The sequence below is a fragment of the Megalopta genalis genome, chromosome 5, assembly GCF_051020955.1.
Source record: "Megalopta genalis isolate 19385.01 chromosome 5, iyMegGena1_principal, whole genome shotgun sequence".
Classification (NCBI taxonomy): domain Eukaryota; kingdom Metazoa; phylum Arthropoda; class Insecta; order Hymenoptera; family Halictidae; genus Megalopta; species Megalopta genalis.
The window spans coordinates 24,660,990-24,683,589 of NC_135017.1; the positions used below are offsets into that span (position 1 = coordinate 24,660,990).

The following is a 22,600-nucleotide window of genomic DNA, read 5'->3' on the forward strand; positions in this document are numbered from 1 at the left end:
CTATCGAAATCTACAGAAATAGGACAAAATAAATACGAAAAAATACGAACGTGCAAAGTGGCTTAAGCTTCCATGGAATTATTAGTTGAAGCTTCAATTATAAGCAATAGGGAAGATAAAAAATCAACCTACCGGCATCTCGCTACCCGTGACAGCGAAGAAGGTCAAAGGTTCCATCGTAGGGTGTTGCAGCAGCAGATTGTTACCGGGGTGCACGATGCCGTCGTAAAACAATTCGGAGGTGAACTTAATGATGTCGCTGTGAGAGCGGTAATTCTGACAAAGGTGTATTCTACAAGGATGGGTCTGCGGGTACATTGTATAGATCCTCTCGAGCAAGCTCACGCCGAGACCCCTTTCGCTGGCCAAGTTGCTGTAGATCTCGGGGGCGAGTTGCATCTGATCTCCGGCGAAGATCAAACGTGTCTGCGGGGTGGCCATGGACAAAGGTATCAGAATCTCGCACTCGAGCGCCTGAGCGGCCTCGTCGATCACTATGTGGCTAAATCTGAGGTTCAGGTGGATTAAGGAACTGGCGGTGGCCAAGGTGGTCACGACCAGATTGCATTCCCTTAGGTCCTCTTCGGTCGGGTCGCGGAAGGTACCGTTGGTCTTCATCAAGCTGTACTCGAGGACCACCGGATGCACCTGAAATCGTGCGGATGAAAGGAAAGCAGCGTCGTCTAATGATCTCATGATTCTGGAGGACGTACCGTGTTCTTGGCTCGACCTTTATAGTAGATCCTAACTGGCCTAAGACGGGGACAGTTTTTCGTCTTGTACCAGTTGTCGAAAAACTCCTTCACGTATAGATCTGCGGCGCTGTTGCTGTGGGTGCAGAGGAGGATCTTGTTGTCGGGGCTTTTCACGAGCAGGATGCAGAGTGCCTCGGCTATAGTGTAAGTCTTCCCAGTTCCAAATGGGCCCAGCAACAACAGAGGCGGCATGGATATCTCCGCGGGAGCCGTCATGATGGCCAAGGCCCTCTTCTGCTCCGTATTTAGCATCATCTCCATCAATAACCATTTCCAGTCTTCGGTCAACGCGTTCATGCTAGTCTGCAACTGCTGAACGATGTTGTCCGTATTCAGCTCTACTTGCTCCTTGCTTAAGAAGACTAGCCCTACGTCCGGCAGGCTGTCCACTGCCCTGTGCCATTCGCAGAAGGGCAAACGATTCAGAACGAATTGCACCCGCACCATCAGCTCCATGTTCGCGTGCAAGTTCAAATCTTTCACACAATCTTTCGAGAGTCTGACGTATACGTTCTGAGCACACTTGTCCTCTATGTAAGCCTCGTAGATTGCTGAAAACTCGTAGTTCTCCGCTAAGCACTTGAACAACACCGTGTTGCAACTTCTTAGGAACAGTCGGCCGCTTTTCGTATCCTCTGAGATATTGCGGTTTAACGGTAGCTGCGATAAAAATGCAGGGTCAATCTTTCGGCCTTTTGGTTAGACTATAGAAGTAGACCGAGCGTTGAAGCTTTTACGAGGAGAGCATAGTGAAGATTAGAATGATATAACTGCTAATGGTTGTCTCACCTGACCGAAGAGCTCACCGGGAGCTGCGTATTTAGCTATCGTGGACGCGTCGCCCAAGGAACTCAAAATGTAATAAGAAACGAGGTGCATGTGCGCAATTACATTGTATCTGGCTATCTGTTCGTGCCTGGCTATCTCTTCTATGGTAATTAACTCATGAAGACGGCCCCTGTAATTCTCTGGTGTCAGATGCTTGTCCGTAAGGGTCTCTTGAGTTAAGAAAAAGTTGCTTTTATCAGGGAAAGGGTATATCTTGGAGAGTTGATCTTCTTTAGGGTCTCTCTGCGGCACGAATGGCGACTCGAATCTGTGTAATTGCACAAGATTGGTGAACAGGCTCTTCGGGGTCTGGGAGAACTGGTAGCTCGTGGCATTATCTATTCTCACGAAATCATCGAATGGCGCACAATCCATGCACAGTCTCTGAAGTACAACAGGATACTCTCCGAAATAAAAGATAACGTTCTGTCTATAGGTGCCGAACTGGTTAGCCATGAAACCAATTTTTACATAATATTCTTTGGTACTTTCAGGAGAGTTCTCCGATGTGGTGGCATACCATGTTTGACCATCGCATGTTCCGAGCATACCACCAGCTATATCAGTCACGGATTGCAGGAAAAAGTTCTGTTGATGCCGGTTCAACGACAATGTTACTTTATGTAACGTTTTACCTAGATAAAGGAAAGACCACCGTGTCCACGATCATTATGCAACGATGTTCCTTCGGTGACAAAGGAAACTAGGTAAAGCAATTTGCAAACTGAGTCAACAATGTTTGAGCGCAACATTGGTTGCGCCTGCTGTATATGTTGTTCAGTTGGTCGAGTGGGAATGCATTTTACAAATTACACAAGATATAAACAAAATAATACAGTGACCCATAAGAGGACTTACCGTGCGCCACAATTCGAAAATTCCAACTGTGAAGAGTAGTGGAGTGCGACGACCGGCAACAAAGATTAAAGTCATGGTAAATTATAATATCGCGCGACGGTTTACATGTGACAACCGTGTCCGGGTTCTCGGACTTGACCCAGCAGCTCAAGCAGCTTATTCTGTTCTTAACCTCTTCGTTCATCGGAACTACGTAGTTCGCCATAACGACTAACTCGAATATCGAACAACCATGGAGATCCGAACTCCTGTTACTACATCATACCACACCGGCTATTTATTTACGCTCTCGGAAACAATAAATAATCATATATCAAGCAGCATTATTACACCAGCACTGTTCCACGGTTACGCGACGCCACCAACTAACTGACAGAGTTACTTTCCGACATGCGCACGCGTCACCTACAAGCAAGTCAAATTTAAACGGTGATCGTGCCATCTCACGACAACCGTTATACTTAACGGCTTTCGAGCTGGTTTACCGACGAACTGCGAGCGGAGAAAGAAATAAACACCAACACCGTAGACGAGAAGTGTAGGAATAGACCAACGTATAATTTATTTACAAATTGTTCGAATTTTTTTTTAGACCTTGAAGAGGCCACTTTAATAGGCGACGTCTAAGAAATTTTTTTCAAAGATTGTATAATTAGAGTTGACTGCGGATTTAACGTATTTATGGGTAAACTAAGTGAAGCGAATGAAAAGCAGAGCAATCAATTAAAGAATTTAATTACACGCATATTTCTTGTTCTCGATGATTTTAACGAATCGAAAAACAATATAATTGTAGTTTTTAATTATTTAATTGGTTCCTCATAAATGCATAAAATCCGCAGTCTACTAATTATACAATCTTTGAAAAAAATTTCTTAGACATCGCCTATTAAAGTGGCCTCTTCGAGGTCTAAAAAAAGAAATTCAAACAATTTGTAAATAAATTATACGTTGGTCTATTCCTACATTTCTCGTCTACGGTGTTAGTGTTTATTTCTTAGTGTCTATTTCTATTTTCTAACGTTCTAACATCCAAAAAAGATCCAAGTAATTTGTCGAATTTTTAAAACGCTATTCGGTTTTAAAAGGTGTTCGAATACTTTCACGAGACACTGTGATTTAGGATATAGTCGTTTAATTTCGAAAATAAATTCGATCCTTACCTCGAAGAAAAATGCTTCGATTTTTAAGGAGTACTTCCCATATGAATTTGGAAAGGGAAACATCAGTTTAAAAGCAAGAACATTGATCGCTGATACAACCCCACCATCGAATTTTATTGAAATTGTAGGGGACCGTGTCTGAAGCAGCCCTTGTTAGTCTCGAGACTTAGTCTTCTCGGATTAAGAACAACCACTTCGTGCAACAGCCCTACAGGAAGGGTTGTCGCCTCGGTCCTCGATCTAAATCCATTACCAAATCCCGGGGGCCAGAAAAAAACGATTTAAAACCACCGATGACAGGAGCGAACTCCGGCCAGAATAAAACAGCTACAGAACAACTGCATTAAGTGTTCTGAACAAACATTTTATAAACAGCTGTGCCAATAAAAAATCGTAACAAAATCGGAGAACAAAAATGACAGTTGTGTCAAATATTTGATAGGAAAAAAAACGCATAGACAGCGATCATGTAACAAAAACAATATTCGTCAACCAATTTGTAACTATAATGACGGAAACAATGGTTATCGAGAACTAATAAAATTCTAGTCATTTATAATCATTAATTAGCAACTAAAATCATTTTAATCAGAAATTAATTAAGATATTTAAATTTGTCCTCGTTTTGGTTCTAACAGTCGTTGTCTCCGTACAAAATAAATTAAACACGTCGACCGTTACATATTAAAGTCAACGACATCGAAACGCTGTCCTTTGTTGACAAAGTTCGTCGGGCCTTAACGGAAACGAATTTGTTCGCGATGAATTATAATTAGACCGAAGGACAAGAACGTATAGTTTAATGTAAACATGTAACGAAGGTACACAAATAGATAAAAGAAATGACTCGAGGATGTCTCAACGGACAATTCTGTGGCTGTACATAAAGACACGGCGTGACAAGATTTATTGATATTATATATATATTATATGTAATTATTAATTATCGTATATATAACAATGAAACGAACTTATTATGACCCATCCTTGCAGTGGAAATTCTAAATAATAATGATTATAATATATTATTATACAATAATTATAATATATTATTATAATAATAATTCACTACTAAATTTGTTATGTACTATTTTTTATTTGATAAACATGTAAGCATGTACCATCGGCGGTGCACGTGGCACGGAACGTGTTAAGTTATTGCATTGATTGAACCGTAGCATATAGGATTCACGTGCATTAAAAGAAACATCGTAAAAATAAAATCTGAAAAACATGATGCAATTTAAAACATCAATAATACATTAGCGATCGGAACGTTAAGCGAATATATCTCGGAAGTGAAAACACGTGACACGCGGCGTTCTTTCTAGCAGCCGCAGGATTGATTGCCGAAGCATTTGCGGCGTCTACTTGAATTTACAAAACGCGTCGGGTAGACGGGACATGTGACTAGCTCCCGAACAAAGTTATTGTGACCAGAAACGTTAGCCGTGGGTAGCACGCGATCGGGTAATCCCCGACAAGAGGGCCCGACGGACGCAACAGCAGAGATGGAAATAAACAAGGGTGGAAAAACCGACGGAGGCACAGAGAGAGAGAGAGTCGGTCTCTCTGCTCTGGTGGCACGCAATCTCCTGGAAATTCCAGAGGAAGATTCTCATGTAAATCGCGCAACGTTATCGAACCACCGGAAGTGGCTAAATGACGATCGCCATTATCCTGCGGCCCGGCGAACGGGTTGGCGAGAACGGGGCTGAGGACGCGGATGAGGATAGGGGATGAGGACGGGGCTGAAGAGTCTCAGCGCGAGGGAGCGAAGCGTAGGAGCCGGAGGAGTGGCGTCGCGGTTAGCCCCCGATGGGTTGAAAGCTTTCGAATCGTCGACCATTTCGTGCGTTGCTCGAGGTATTCCCCTTGATACCAGGCTATTCCATTTACCTCGACGCGGTGCCACGCCACACCGCGCCGCGCCGCGCCGCGAAACCAGCCGGTAGAGAAAGGGGCCGGAAAAAATGCCGGAAATCTGGCAGTCATGGACGCTGACCAGTTTCCAGAGATAAACTATTTGTCTGCTTTCGAACGCCGGGCCCGTGGGAAATCTGCTAGGACGTTCACGCCGCCGACCTCGTTTCAAACGGAAACTAAGCCGTGTGACGGCTCGTCCAGCCTCCTTTTTGGACACCACACCACCCCCGCTGCCTGTCCATCTCTGATCGGAAATTAGGGTTTAACGGCGGTCGGCATTTTGATAACGCGATCAGTCTCATTAATATTCGGACGCAATACTGTTTCTTTATCTTTTGCTTTGTACGTGCTGCGTGATTCGGGTGTCACGTCACTTATCGCGGAAAACGATTCGCCATTTCTCGCCGATTGAGAATTACATCGATCATTTTGTTTTAACTATAACATTTATTAATACGCGATACATATTCAATCAAATGTCAGCGAAATTTATTGCGTTAAAATAACACGATGCTTGTGGTTGCGGAGATGTTATGTAGAACGTGTGAGGAAATGATTTTGTAAGATAGCAATTGTGCACAATTTTTTTCGGAAGAATTAAATAGTTATTCATTCGCGTGCACCGTTGGATTTATAAATAGTAGACGCCTCTATTCACGATAGATGAAAAAAAAACTTTTTCAAAACAGAAGGTGAATAAATTCTTAAATCAGCAAAGTTTCATCAAAATCAGGGTTTATCAGTCACCAGGGTGTGCCCCTGTTCCAACGCTTCCCGAATTCGGCTGAATGAATCATGAGAATGGGGCTGGTTTTGCTCGTGGCTTTTAAAAAATCGATCCTCTTTCTCTTTTGTGTCTCGATGGTCGAACGGAACTTTCCCGATAGGCGTGAAAAAACGCCAAATGGCATAGACGTGTATTTTTATGATTATTAACGTAGTTTCACGATGGCGGCTGGTCGAATTTTGCAGGAAGAACGCATCGGAAATTATGCAACGCGCGTTTGAGCACAATGTAAGTCGTTCTTTTTTTTCTGGACCGCGGCATTTATTGTTAACGAGAACCCAGGCGCCGAATCATTCTCGTTTTAACGGGCCTGCCGTGTGTCGTTGTATGTATGTACTATTACCGTGACGAATTACTGCTTTCATCGGCGATGACTACGTGATAATTATAATGAACCAGATTTGCATACCGTTAGCCACGCTGAGTATATTACTCCTGTTAATGGTACGTTAATGACGATCATTTTAGACGGATTAACGAAGCATTCTGATATTCAGCGGAAAAATCCTGCAGACACACCGTGCCACACAGAATAATATCCGAAAACCAAATATAGACAGACCATCCCTTCCTACGTCAAAAAGGTGGAATCTCCTTTAGGATCGACAAGAATATTATTGCTATATTAGAATATATTATTATATATATATAATAATAATATAATAATAATATATAATATATATATATAATAATAATATAATAATAATATATAATATATATATATATAATAATAATATAATAATAATATATAACATATATTATTCTAATATATTAGAATCGAATCCTAGTAATCAAAGACTGCTCAAAATTGATATTGTAATTAATGTTAACACTTTGACGGCCGCGCCAAAAGCTACAATTATTTCATGAAATCGAGAAGTATTTTAATCGATTAACACTAGATTTATGGGATCCGTCAAAATAACGGGTCACTAATTTTTTAATTTACGTTTATTCATATTGTAAAGATACGTTTATGAGTTATTTATTCAATTTATATATTGTTGACTAGCAAATGTTACAATAACAATGTCAGAATAAATGTCTTATTGTTACTTTTATAAACTAATATAAAACAGCCGTTTTTTGTGCTCCATAAATCTAGCGTTAAATAAAAATTGCGAAGCAATGTTGCATATGACATCGATTACTTTTTTAACATTCTTTCCGCTTGCGAATCGTAATCAAATTAACCGCATTATAATTAAAATTATCCCACACACGGTCGACACGGCAGTCGATGTGTAAATATTGATTCTCTGTAGAAGACTTCTAGTTCTCTTTGCCGCGGTGAACACGCTCGTTCCATTTTTACTCAAAGCAACTTTAAATTCAATTATTTATGTATCCTCTTGTTTCATTTTCCTCTCGTGAACGACCACGGGTCAACCGGAAACCACAATATCGATGCGAAAGTCGACTTCCCTCTGGTCACCGGTCCACACCGCCGGATGTACAGGCGACTCGGATTTAATTGAATGATTAATGTAATGCAGGACGCGATTCCCACGGAACTTTTTTCACAATTTTTCATACGATTATAAATAAGAATTACGAATAAGATCGAACGAGTAAAATTATTAGCGATCTTACAGTGAGCCAGTAGTGTTTAAGGGTTGAAACGAGAATCAAAGAAAACGTCGGCTCAGGTTCGTCTGGGAAGAGAGCGTCGTTGTCGTCGTTGTCGTCGTTATCGTCGTCGTCGTCGTCGTCGCGAGGGTGGCATTTTTCACGGGATCGCGGCGGAAAAACAAGCCCCGTGGGCGAGAGAACTCCGATGGTGCGAGGGGGTGGGGCACGGGGGGAGTCGGCGGCGCGAAAGGAAAAAGCTTCGATCGCTCGGGGCTCGCATATATCGCTAATTAAAATCTGTCGCGTACACAGACCTGGCGAGCGAGAGAAAGAGAAACAGACGGATCGCGGGGGTGGAGGATGTGTACGCGGCGAACGGGATCGAGGTGCGTCCAGCGTGATCGAAAAAAACCGGCCAGAGGAGGAATCGGTACGGGTGGAAGAAACGGGAGCGGAGAGTGGGGAGAAAACGTTGAAATCCCGCTAACGAGAGGATTCGTTATTGGACGCAGGTGAAATATAAAGAACTGTCGTTATCGCTCCTCCGCCGTGTCCCAGGGGCGCGATACCAGCGTGCGCCGGGGTTAGTTTTTTAATCGAGTTTCCGCGGCACACGTTTTCCACCCCCGCAGTCGAGTCGAGTCGAGTCGAGTCGAGCCGAGCCGACTCGACTCGGACGTTCCCCGTCGCTTGAAATGCAAATGCCCGGTATCAGTCAGTTATTAGGGAGCTGCTCTTTTTTCGGAACAACTCCGACGGCTCGCGCGATGACGGGGTAGTTTATCTGCTTGGAGAGTTCTCGGCGATACCGGGGGCTTGTGCACGAAACTGGGAACTCGGGCCGGTTTAATATGGAAAAATTGCGCGGGAGGGAACGCGGGGCGGGAATTCTGCTCTGCTGGTGTCGTTCTGGTTGAACAGTAACTCCATTTATTTTTACTGTCGAACTGATACCGAAAGATCAATTACTTTGTATGCAAATTTGTACCGACCGTTAAATCAACCCTTAACTCTTGCGGTACGAACACGAGCTGCAAAAGGAACGAAACGTTGGACGAGAACTCTGTTGAAACTCTTTTCGATTATGAAATATTTGTATTTTATAATTATGTTCTCACTTGTGAACGTCATCGCGAAAACAAATTTTCCGCCTTAATGACATCGTATATAATTATAACTAGTTTTAATAATTAGTTTTTAATTGCTGGTAAATTGGTTTTCAAACATCTATATTTAATGGTCGTATTCTATAATCATACTTTTATTTATAAATGTTAGAAAATGAATTTTGTTATCTACCCTGTGCTAATAAGACCATATACATATGTATAAAGATTCATTGTAAAAAATAAAAAAGATCTAAGCATAGATAGACACACCATAAATCAGTATACATGAATTAAGCAAATTCGCCGAGGTTAAGGAGCACCGTCGATCATCCAAAAGGGGTTGTAACAGCTAATCGTTAATAAATTTTTAGCACTTTCGAGTGTCTCCTGGCCTACAGGGTGTCGCAGAAATCGGTGAACGAGCCAGGAGTTTAGGGTAACGCGGTCGCTAAACAGTTTCGTCCGGGTCGTGTCGCTCGAGCCTCGCTTAAGGAGAACTCGTGTCGAGGGGGAGCAAAGAGAACAGTAAAGGCAGGAAAGTGGCGTGGAAGACGCGGGCCACGGCCGGGCTTAATGGCGGTTACAATTCTAATTAAGATAATACTTCAGCCGTCTTCCAGCCTTCCAACCCTCTCCCCCTTTCCTCGGACGGGGGAAGGCCGTGAGAAAGTCTGCGGAAACCGCAGGATAGTCAACGATACCGGCCGGCTCCGTGTCCTTTGCGGCCGCTACGGCGTGTAACGTCTCCACGGAGTTGTCCCGCGGCTCGTTCCCTCTGATGGAAGCAATTAAAATAATGGCGAGCTTCACGACGACGACCTCGCCGACCTGACGCTGCAACGTATCCTCGCAAAAGTGGCCGGCCCTCGCTCCTATTATCCCCTGCGACCCTGTCGCTCTGATCGATGCAATCGAACCGCAATCTCCTGTTTGCCTTCTGCCGCAACGTTTTCGTCTTCCTTGGAGAACGGCCCTTTGTTTGCGACATTTTTTGGCCTCTCCACTAGTTCTTCCGCTCCTTGCGAATCTTCGCGTTCACTTTGTCCGGGTGTGTTCTCTCGTCGAATCTTCAAAAATTGCACCAGGCGAAGGGTGGAAGTTATTCAGCTTTTGCAACGGGGTTTGAAAGGTATTTTATCTAGACTCGTCCAGTTTCTTACCGATGAGAATTAGTGTGGCGTGATCAACCCGTTGCACTCGGTCCTACTTTAATTCGAAGTCCAAAACATGCCTTACTGCAACTTGTATGTACGAAATTGAATCTAATGGTACGTACAGTGCTTGCACTTTTAATGGCACCTCAGTGACTCATTTGCTTTAAATTGAAACGAAATGAAGGTATACAATAAGCGAGAATTGTCTAATTATATCTGAATGTATATATGTAAATATTAAATGTAAACCGCTCTTTTTTTCTAAGAAATAATTACACGTAAAGAATTATATAATTATTTCTTAGATAAAAAGAACGGTTTGCATTTAATGTTTAATATTATACATTCAGATATAATTAGACAATTATTGTTTCCTATATACCTTCGTGTTATCTATATGGGGAAATTCTTAACCCTTTGGATTATAACACGATATAATAAGTAACGCGATATATGTCGTGTTGCTGAATTTGACTAAACAAGTCGGCAAAAATTACGAAAAAAGCACATATAGAAATATTAAATGACACGGAAGTTTCGAATGTTGGATAAAGTTTCGCGGAAATATTGGATATTTGATTACACGAATGAGTCGGATTTCGCGAAACGCGGATACCGTTCATTTTATTCGGTGACGCTCGGCCGTCTTTCGTCCGTCGCATCTGTTTATTCATAATATTTAGTTTCGTGCCGGACACCGCCGCCGCGCCGAGCACAAAAAAACGTGCAACCGTTGCATTTACATGGATGCGCAGATGACACAGCCAGGCGTCTCATCAATATTTAATAACGCAAATTTGTTTAATGAAAGTCCACGGAAACTGGATCCACGCGAAGGTACGCAGCTCTGGCCATAATCATTTAGGTAGGACCACTTAAGCAGGACGGGGTCGATTTAGTCGGATGCAGCCAATTGTTAGGGCCACTGCGTCTACGACGTGCTTAGCATGCTGATGTTTTGTTCATCTGCACCGACTCGACTCGATGAATATAGTGCACGCATATCTCCATAACAAGATGAAGTACACGGGACCGCTTCGTACCGACCCGCTGTAGACAGTGCTTGCTCGCTACCGCTCAAACAGGAAACAGACGGACGAAACAGCTGATTGCTTCGCGAACAGATTTATTAAAGCATCGTAAATACGTTCCTGTGGTAAACACCGGGAGACACGAACGCGTACGAACAGCCGTACACGTACGTACTGGTTCGGCAATTAGGCGAGAACGTAGGCTTCGGTGGCAGACTGAAAAAGTAGAAGGCGGGACGACGCATCGAACTAACAACCTGGCAAGCGCCCCTAGCTCTCTAGAAAACGGAAAACCCTTGATCCGTAACTGCAAGTGGAAATATCGTTCTGCGACAGGCCGAAAAATGAGGACGAAACGAACTAACAATCTGGCAAGCACCACTAATTCTCCTATTATCCAGAAACTGGTGAAACCAGGGGATGAAAGCAGTTATGGTGTCGGTAAATCGATTTGTATCTATTATTTTTCTTAAGTGACAATAGTTATAACTAGATTGTGGATCTTTATGCAAAATAAACATTTTTCTCGTCGACTGTATAAAACAGAATTTAGATAAAATTGTGCTACTTCTTTGGAATGTTCTGCGCTTCATTTATTTATTTTTGCTGTAAGTGCATAAGATTTGCAACCTAATCGTATTAATTATGAGATCTTTTCGGTGAGTCATCTAACGCGTTTGCACCTAAAATATCTGTGCTGTTTTAAAGATACTTCAAATGCCCTGAGAAAAGATTTGAATGATTCAATTTAACACGACGCCATGCAAATATTTGAATATCAAGACCGCCTACATTTTCTCAAAAAGTCCCTCTCATTAACAATTCAGTGACTATAATTAATCGAAGTCATTGCAAAAGTTAGGAACAAAGAAAGCATATAAGATTTAAAAAGAGAAAACAGGATGCGTTTTTAATCTCCTTCAATGTTATTGCACGTTTAAATCTCTTACATTCGACTGCATAATTAAATCACCTATCATCCGCGTAGGTGTTCAAAAAGGAGTCGTTCAAATAGATGCAATATTTCTAAAAAAAAAAAATAATACAAAACTAAATATTTTACGACACAACGCGAGCCCTATAGAACCGCTCAATTTTGTCCTTCGGGCAAAGGTAACGAATTCGTCAAAACCGAGAAAGATATTTCAGATGCAAAGGTAAGGCGTCTCGGTTCAGTGTAACAGCATGAAACGGTTATGCTCGGATCCGTTTCAATCGCTGGCAGAAACGTATTATGCAAATGAAAATATCGCTCGCCGCCGGTAACCATCCCCGGACCCATCTTCCCCCTAGGTTCCAGAGTCTGACGGGTGTCGAAGCCATAGAATCACCTGCTGTTGCGTATCAGCAGCCCGCCCCAATTCTCTGGAGGACACACGCTGGTCCGGGAAAGGATGTGTATCGATTCCTGTGCTGGACCGGCGGCGTCGGTCGCCGTAAGTGACGAGGTGTCGTATAAATTACCGGAATAAACGAGCCAGGTGCGCTTGACTCTACCAGCACGGTAGACACCGTTCACCTGACATCCGCAGCTGCGGCGGAGCGCGACAGGCTTACATCCGGCCGCAGGTCCCGGATTGGTCCACTCGTTACGAGAGAAACCAATCGTGTCCGAACAACTCCTGACCGTCACCGGAGAACTGTCGTTGCTTCCTCTCGGCATGGCCCGGCTCCGCGCGACGCGACGGATCCTAATGACCCTACCCCGGGCGACATTAACGCGCGATCGCTGCCCTCCACCCCCTAACCGCCATTTTCCACCATCAACTCCCTCCATCCCTCTTTGTCTCTGTCTTTCTCATCTCCTCTTTCTCTCTCTCTCTCTCTGGGTTGCTCTCGCTCTCGCTCTCGCTCTCGCTCTCTCTCTTTCTCTCGCTCTCGCTATTCCTCTTCCAGACCATTCGTCTTCCTGTGTACCGGTCAAGCTGCACGTTCAATTTACGCTCCTTGAACCGAACGATTCGGTCTCAATGGAGGATCCCAGCATCCCCCTCCTGTTGAATCGCTCGGCCGTGTTTGCTTCGGGCGCTTTTACTTGACAGAGGAATGCGAAATGAAGCCGAAACTCGATCGAATCCACCCGGAAATTTCGCTGGAACTCGGCCCGAAGGATCCAGCTTCCGCGTTTTTCGCCTTCAAGGATGTTCCCGGGGTCACCTTTGATCCGCAACCGTCTGCCGAATTTGGTGCACTCCGATGGATCTACCTATTGTTAATTGCTGGTGAAATGCACTCCACGAAATAATCAAGTCCTTGCCACGGCGTGCCGTTGAACATATTCAGTTTTGAACTGGTATCGTGCAGATCATGCAAATTGCGAATACACGTTCTCGTGATATAAAGCGAGCAGAGAATTTTGTAGTTGAGTGTAAAACAAGAGGACAATGCTGATTTTTCGAACATTCGAACGTCGAGATTTCACGATTTCGAACGACTTTTCGACGACATCGATGCGATCATTTTTCTTTCGACGATTAAAAATTGATCGAGTGCAGACAATTTTATTTGAGTAAAAAAATACAATCCAGTTAGAATCGTCTAACCTAATTTAACCGTGCCAGTGTCTTCGTAATTGCAATGTTTAGGAGCTTTTCGATTGTAACGTTGTTAACCACATGCTGAGTTCATTAAGATGGGAGGATTTTAAAAAATGGTTTTTTAAACTCTGTCCACTCGTGCCGAGTAAAAGTTTGCAAAACCTTGTAAAAATTCTACTCAAATTCTGTCCTTAATTTATTAAAAGCATCGGCGTCGAGAAGAAAGTTTTACTGCAAATTCATTACAAAGAAGTATTCGAAGTGTTCGCAGAAGTATTCGAAGAAGTACTCGAAGACAAAAGAATTCGAAGACGACAGTATTCGAAAACAAAAGTATTCGAAGACAACAGTATTTGAAAACGGAAGTATTCGAAGAAGTATTCGAAGACAAAAGTATTCGAAGAAGTATTCGAAGACAAAAGTATTCGAAGAAGTATTCGAAGACAAAAGTATTCGAAGAAGTATTCGAAGACAAAAGTATTCGAAGAAGTATTCGAAGACAAAAGTATTCGAAGAAGTATTCGAAGACAAAAGTATTCGAAGAAGTATTCGAAGACAAAAGTATTCGAAGAAGTATTCGAAGACAAAAGTATTCGAAGAAGTATTCGAAGACAAAAGTATTCGAAGAAGTATTCGAAGACAAAAGTATTCGAAGAAGTATTCGAAGACAAAAGTATTCGAAGAAGTATTCGAAGACAAAAGTATTCGAAGAAGTATTCGAAGACAAAAGTATTCGAAGAAGTATTCGAAGACAAAAGTATTCGAAGAAGTATTCGAAGACAAAAGTATTCGAAGAAGTATTCGAAGACAAAAGTATTCGAAGAAGTATTCGAAGACAAAAGTATTCGAAGAAGTATTCGAAGACAAAAGTATTCGAAGAAGTATTCGAAGACAAAAGTATTCGAAGAAGTATTCGAAGACAAAAGTATTCGAAGAAGTATTCGAAGACAAAAGTATTCGAAGAAGTATTCGAAGACAAAAGTATTCGAAGAAGTATTCGAAGACAAAAGTATTCGAAGAAGTATTCGAAGACAAAAGTATTCGAAGAAGTATTCGAAGACAAAAGTATTCGAAGAAGTATTCGAAGACAAAAGTATTCGAAGAAGTATTCGAAGACAAAAGTATTCGAAGAAGTATTCGAAGACAAAAGTATTCGAAGACAAAAGTATTCGAAGAAGAGCACGCGGATACCAACGCTTCGCTTCCCGAATGATTTCAGCAATAGTTTTTACGATGGTGTTTTCATGTAGCAAGCAGTTTAGCAAGCTTTGTCAGTCGATAGGGCTTGGTGGAAACGTGAAATCGACACGGGGAACGGCGAAAGTCGTCGAGATTCCCGCGCGGCGCGAGATAACAGCGCGTGAAAAGCGTCCGCGCCGCGTCGCGTCGCGTCGCCCCGAGGACAATGGAGTCGGGGGTGTCCCTATCTTTCGCAACGAAGTTGATATCGCGATCGAATCGCAGTCCAATTGTAATTGGATAGCCCGGCTGACATCGATCTGTCTGCGAGTCGAAAGAACTTCACCTCCGGCGTCTGCGGAGGCTTATCCCGCCGTCTTATCGGTGCCAATGCGCCCGCGATAATGATAATTGGAGTGCGGCTATCCCTCGAGCGCAAATTAATTTCAACGAAAAGAAACTCGTGTTACCGCCGATGCAATTAGATCCACGATTCTCGAGCAATTAAGGGGGTACAGTAATTTCTCCCTGATTCGCGCTCAGATTGCGCACAAAAATGGACAATTTGGGAAGAGGAGATACGATTATTCGAGCCTTGCGTCTCGTTTTTATGGTTATTGATAATCGGTAACTGTGCGTAATTTGAGCGCAACTTAGGGAGAAATTATTGTATTCTAGTGTGAATCTTTGAAACAATTGATATTTCCGTATATTTTCTTGAAGAATGTAGTTTAAAAACTACGCCGAGAGGAACCTTAAGTCTAACCTCTTAAAATTAACAATGTTATATATTTATATATATATTTTGTGTACTGATTGTTTATATTATTAATATCGTACTCACTATAATATATATTATATATTATTATTATATTATATTATAGTGAGTACGATATTAATAATATAAACAATCAGTATACAAAACTTTAAATGCGTTTTTCCCGAAAGCATGTTTTCCAAAACGGTGACCATGATATTGCAAGATCTACTTATCCAATTGCCGTCAAAATTTAGAGTCACTAGTATACTTCTGCCTACAATCCTTATTAGAACCAACCCAAAATTCTAATTTTTTACATTTTGCCTTTAGGCTCTCGATATTGAAAAATCACTAATCAAATTTCAGAACATCGTCATTTTATAAAGTTTCGACTCTTTTTCTCGTTCGAGTACTTGTCGCAATCGAACGAATACTAATTGAGTATTTTACACGTTTTTTCAAATCGCATAAACGAAATGGTCGCAATCATGGCTACCACAAAACAATGTTCTTCGACTTAGACCATGTTTTGAAACAGCCAATGCTACAAATTTCAATATTTTCTAGCCAAAGAAAATCACAAACGTGCTTAAAACGTGTATAAATGAACCCTGTAAATTTGACCGCAAAAAGTTTCTTCGCAAAGGAATTTCAAAAGAAGCTAGAGAAAACGCCGTTTACATCATGTTCAAAAACGAACGATATTTCACGAGTTAATTTGAATAATAATAGCGTCCTTGTGTTACCCGTGCCGTCGGTTCCCGATGGTATAAGAACCTTCGTGTTCGACGTTTTTTTAACGTCACGGCGAGCTCAGCTGTTAGAGCTCGATGTCGAAAGCCGGGTAAACGAACCTAAACGTAAACCGTCTGGCGCCGAGCATTGGCCTCTTTCCGTGCAATGTGTGTTACGTGGGTCATCCTTTCAATCATCCATATTTCCAATCCGACGTCTACTTTTCGTCGTCTTCTAAGCAACATCGAGCATCGGGGCATTGTTCTCGTGCGCTAACGGTCGCTCGATGTTGCCTTGTCCTTGTAATTTCAAAATTCCCACTCCTTGTTCCTTCATTCACCTTGGCGATCAATTCCTTCATAAGCCAGCGATCAGTACAACAAAACAGATACTGTCATTCCCGATATTTGCTGTCGTAGAATTTTTAATTTTGCCCAAAGATTCGCTATCTACTAATAAGTGTCCCCCATACAATGTGATCCCTGATTAACCCTTTGCACTCGAATGGCGACTCTGAGGCGCCACTAAAAATTGGTATACTATTTTTCAAAATCATTCTAAGAGCATCAGACTCTTTTATACTTAAAAAAACAACTATTAAAATTGCATTGTACTTGCCAATAGGCTCAATTTCATACGCATGAATCGCAATAAATTATATAAAATAGAAGTACTGTAGATCAGAAATCATGTTTTGGATTTCGAATTCAAATAGCTTCGACTGCAAAGGGTTAAATGAACCAGAGAAAAAATTACGTGTAAACTTCTCCTACCGCTTCATTCTTCGCATACACGCCTTCTCCCCAGTGTCCTGAAAAGGGCGACACCCTGCAGGACATTATCACGAAAAAAAGGAAAGAAAATACAGTCCATTCCACCCAAAATTCAGCGATCCGTGTTCCGAAACACGCTGGAATACCGCCTGAAGAACACACGATCGAACGATCTTCCGTCATTAAAAAGTTGCGCGCATCGTCGAGAATCCTCCATAGAAACTACGATAGAAAAAGATCAAACGGTTTCGCGACAAACAATTCGCAAACCTGGCCTACAGCAGTGTCTGCCGCTTACGGGTTAATCAGCCGTGCTGCTTTAATTAAAAACGTGCTCGGACACGGTTCGGAGACAGGCGGCGGAGTCGAGCATTCCTGTGCGCCGCGATTCAGCGATTCAGGAAATAATCGAGGGGTCGTCGATTTTCCATGGAATTGCGAGCAGAGAGCGGGGTTTCGCAACAAAGACCGATGATCCAGGATCCATCGGAGCCGCGAGGTCGGCGCGCGACGGCCGACGCGTCGCGTCGCGTCGCATTTCCGGGGTTTAAAGAGCGATACAAAGGACTTGGCAAGATGACGAGGGAATTATTCAGACCTGTTCTCCATTTTGGCTGGGCAGCGGGCGCAATAGGCAATAACTGGCTGCCGTAGATAACGAGCGGCGTGGTGGCCAGCCCTCGGCGTGCAACCACCCCCGCGGACCCCACAGGGACAGAGATAATACGCGAAGATCGTTCGAGCCGGCGCGGAAAAGCCAGCGCGCGGGGGCTGGCGTCCTCCTCCTCCCTTTCCCGACGTAATAATACGTCGGCCGATGGGAGAGGCGCGTGGCTCGCATGCAGATCCGAACCCGGGGACCCGATTAATTCTCCTACGGCTCCTTTCGGACCCTCTTTTTGCGTCCGACGGGGGGGGGGGGGGTGGCGAGAGCACCCTGGACGTGTATCTCGGATCCCACGTCGCCCAAACGTTCTCCTCCACACCCTCGCGCCGTGAATTCATTTCCTGCAATTTAGATCTTTTTTTTCCCGGGAGCACTCTTTGTTCCCTGGTTTGCGGCTTTCCGTTTGCTTCCTGTTTCACGGTCCTCCGGCGCCGAGTAATTCGTTAATTAAAATTTCACGTGTCCGAGATCGAAATTCAGGTTCACAGACACCTTCGGCGCGCGCGCGCGCGCGCTCGTGCTGGGAATTTCAGTTTTAGCCGGAGTTATATGTTCGCCGGGCTGGAAGCTTTACGGGGGCGTTTAAATTTTGATAATCGAGGGTGTGTTTCGATCGTTACATTTCGATTGTAACGGCGCGTGTAAATTGGGTGCCGAGAGCGGCGGGGCATTGAATTTAAAATTACACGGCGACGATCGGGATCGAATTTAAATTTTAACTGGCCGCGTTACGTGTGCACAATTGCGACGGAACGCGATCCGCAACGATCGCGTTACGAATTCCGAGCCCCTGAAATTCAGACCTCGAGAATCACGAATTATCGTTGCGATTGTTTATTCACCGGAAGAAGAATCGCTTCGGCGCGCGTGCGGAACGATAACAATTTAACGGCGGGCGTCGAGAAGACGATTCATCCGACGCACAAAACAACCGTAAAATCGATTAGAATATTTTCTTAATAATCTATTGTGATTAAAAAATTTTAGCGAAGCTTTTATTGAACGAGATTTAGGAGATTATGTACGAAAATCGCGGCACGAGACCGACTTATTGACATAACGCAACCGATTAACGCCAGATTTATGGGGCACTAAAAGCAGCTGTTTTATGTCAGTTTGTAAAAGTAAGAAGAAGACGTTTATTCTGATTTTTAACGGATGTTATCGCAACATATGTCGCAAGCAACACATACATTCACTTCACATATAATCATAAGCAATAACATAAATTTCTTCTGCGGCTACCAAATTTTCCAACGCAATTTACACTATGCATTTTCAAATTAAACTACTGTGCATATTATACTCTGTAATCTAAAGGGTAATTCGCCCGGTCAATTAACCCTTTGTAATCGAGCGGCAACTTTGAGGCGCCATAAAAATGATTGTATCACGTTTCGAAATCATTTCAACATCATCGAATGTGTTTATATTTAAAAAAAAAAACTGTGCGAACTGTGTAACTGTTGCTACGGTCACAAAATTCAATGTCGTCCGTATAAAATGCAGTAAATTGTCTATACTACAGATCAGAGAAACGAACTATTTTAGATTTCGAGTTAAAATAGCTTCGAGTATCTTTACGATCGGAATAATCGTCGATTAAAAAATCAGTGTCCCATCGTTTGAACGGGTTCAAATAAGCGTTGAAAAGAAAAACCAAACCGTTTGAACCCTCCCCAAATCATGCGCTATCACCCGCACGGAGAGCACGATCATTCACAGCCACGTGTTCCGCATAGATCGTCGCCGGCGCCGTAAATCATTAAGCCCGTCCTATACCGAGCATCCAGAACTTCAGATAATCCTGATCTCGCGGAGAAATAGTGGGATCGCGAAGGCACGAGGCCAGGGAAGACAGAAATCTCGGAGATTAGGAGAAAGTACAAGGCCGAGGGCCAACAGGCCTTTCTCCGAGGGCGAAAGGGAAAGGCCAGGTTGGAGAACGGGGGCGCGTGGGTGGTGCCAGATGGACGATAGGGAAGAACAATTTCATTTCGAGAACCGCAATGTATTCCCGGATCGGAGATCCCCCCCCGGCGATGCCGCGTTTTCTTTCGGCTCTCCGGGCTCCCGGTTTTATCCGGTCGTTCAACTCGGAGATCGAGGACACCGGCAGGGTGTAGAACGGCCATTTGCGTGATCGGCTCGGCCGAGATAACGAGGGGAACGCTCATGCAAATGTGATCGAAATGGAAACTCGGCCGAAACACCGTGCTTTATCGCGGCACTAATTCGATGGAATTCGCAGACGGTATGATGCACCGTTCCGTCGAGATCCCGCCGTTCAGCTGGGAGGAGAACGATTTTCCCGCCGCGGCGTCCTATCATTTGCTCTTACCGATGCAATACGCCGGCTGATTGCCCTGCGAGTCGATCAACCCGCAATGTATTCCGAAGTCTTTAGGGGACGTACTCGATCGAGATCTTTCTAACGTTCGGCTAAGAGATCTGCTGAGCACCGTTTAACGATTTCTCAACGATTCAGCCATTTGTTACTTGTTAAGGCAGTTCGAATTGTAGAGTTTGCTTCAAGGATTTTAGGCGAGATTAGGCGAGATCGATTTTGTTGATTTTAACGATTTTGGTGCAACGAAGCTAATTATTTATGCGTTAATTTCTGACTCGAGAGTAACTTTGATTATCCAAATTCGGCTTTTCTCTGTCACTATTCGTTCTCGAGCCGATTCGTCAAGATTCAGTCGTTAAGGTGTGAATATAAATTCTATTATATAATATAACAATATTTATAAATTTGTTGTTAATTATCTTACTTTGTAGTGGTGCTAAATTCAGGCGAAAATATAATAGCTTGAAAGCTATTATATATAAAGTATAATAAAACAATTGTGTATTTATCATACACAAAAATACTTAATGAAACATTATAATTATAACTTAATAAAACATACATGAAAATTATATAAAAATAACCAGGATTTTTCTTGTAAGCTACATATTGTGTAAAAAATTTCTTCGATTAAAAATGATGTGGTATAAATGGGAGGGAACAATTAATGCCTCACTGTATTTAATGCGACAAACTTCGAATCGAAGCTAAATACAAAAATACTTAATAAAACGTACATAAAAATTATATAACAATAACCAGGATTTTTCTTGTAAACTACATATTGTGTAAAAAATTGTTTCAATTAAGAATTATGTGGTATAAATAGCAGGGAACAATTAATGCCTCACTGTATTTAATGCGACAAACTTCGAATCGAAGCTAAATACAAAAATACTTAATAAAACGTACATAAAAATTATATAACAATAACCAGGATTTTTCTTGTAAACTACATATTGTGTAAAAAATTGTTTCGATTAAAAATGATGTGGTATAAATGGGAGGGAACAATGAATGCCTCACTGTATTTAATGCGACAAGCTGCGAATCGAAGCTGAATATGCCTGAACGTAAATCTTTCGCGACGCATTTGCGGAAGAAGATTTGAAAATCCTCCGTGAAAGGAGTAATCTTCGAGATTCCTGTTCCACTTTATTAAACAAGTCCCGTCTACCTCGAGGGATACCGATGGGTATCGATAAGTACACGCGTTAGTGCGACAACGGTTCGCGGCTCGGCCCGCGATGCACCGCGGGACAATGCAGCCCCATTTTCCCAGGAGAAAGAAGAGGGGCCTCGACTTTCGTCGCGACGATTCCTGTCGGAAATTGCATGGAAGGCGGCACACGCCGCCGGTGACGCACACGACGCGAGAAATACGGATGATTGCGACAACCTGACGCGATGGATGGCGCCGTTGTTACACATGCATTTGCAGAATGGTACTTAAGGGGATTCTGCAGCGTTCGGATGCGCTGTGATTTTCAGAAACACGCTCGTCCGTTTCTTAACATTAACGAACGGTCGGATCTTAGTCACCTGATCGTATAAGATGCAATATTCGACGATCTCCACATTCCCATTTTTAATTTTTACAATTTCTCGCGTGTCAGACTCCTGACGATGCTTTCGAACAGAATCTACTACACGCAAGCGTTATTCATCCGTTTCAAATCGTGAAATAAGATTTAATTTGTCTCTTGTTAACACTTGTTTGTTGGAAGAGTTAACGCAGACACGACAGATATAAATTTGTTTACTTTTGCAAGAATGTTCTTACGCATTCGTAACAGTAGACACAATAATTCATTAGTTATTCTAACTAAATTATAATGATTTACAATAAATTATTAACTCGTTCATAATAAATTCATAGTAACTTATTAGCTCGCTCGTAATAAATTGACCATAACATAATAACTCGTTCACAATAAATTTATAACAACTTATTAATTGGTTAATAATAAATTTATAACGAATTATTAACTCGTTGACAATAAATTTGTAACAACTTATTAATTCGTTAATAACAGATCATTAGAAATTAGTAGTAATAACTACCGAATTACAATCGTTAATCATTGATCAGATTACCTGTTGTCCAACTCTGCCTACGGTCGCCTTTGTTAAATTCAATATTGTTGTAAACATTACACTCGGTGTCGTTCATTTGTTCACCGAAACATCAGAACTCAACCATCGGATAGCGTTTCGATTAATCACATCCGAAATGACGATTTTTTCGTCCGGCTTCATTTTTATTCATCCCCTAAATTCCCTCCCACGCACCAAAGGGCTGACCTCGTTCCCAGGGACTAACCCGAAGATCTGCAGACACTCTCTCGAACCGTTTAAGTCACCAGTCAAGCCATAAAAGCCGGAGAGCCCGCGATCGACAATCGCTTTGTCAATA

At 42.6% G+C, this 22,600-nt stretch overlaps 2 protein-coding genes across 5 annotated transcripts in view; one reads left to right on the top strand and one right to left on the bottom strand.

The window, feature by feature from the left end:
- The window catches only part of LOC117223999 (Helicase with zinc finger), a 30,000-nt gene extending 27,074 nt beyond the window's left edge, over positions 1 to 2,926 (bottom strand). For both annotated transcript variants that reach the window (XM_033476650.2, XM_033476649.2), the window contains exons 1-4: positions 2,442 to 2,926; positions 1,545 to 2,218; positions 714 to 1,415; positions 133 to 648 (exon numbers count right to left, since the gene is read on the bottom strand). In XM_033476650.2, the coding sequence (XP_033332541.2) occupies positions 133 to 648; positions 714 to 1,415; positions 1,545 to 2,218; positions 2,442 to 2,646 (2,097 nt within the window). In that variant the 5' untranslated portion in view covers positions 2,647 to 2,926. The remainder of the gene's footprint in view (positions 1 to 132; positions 649 to 713; positions 1,416 to 1,544; positions 2,219 to 2,441) is intronic.
- LOC117224000 (prolyl 4-hydroxylase subunit alpha-1) overlaps positions 1 to 22,600 on the top strand; it is a 537,488-nt gene that overhangs the window by 499,813 nt on the left and 15,075 nt on the right. The window lies entirely within an intron of this gene.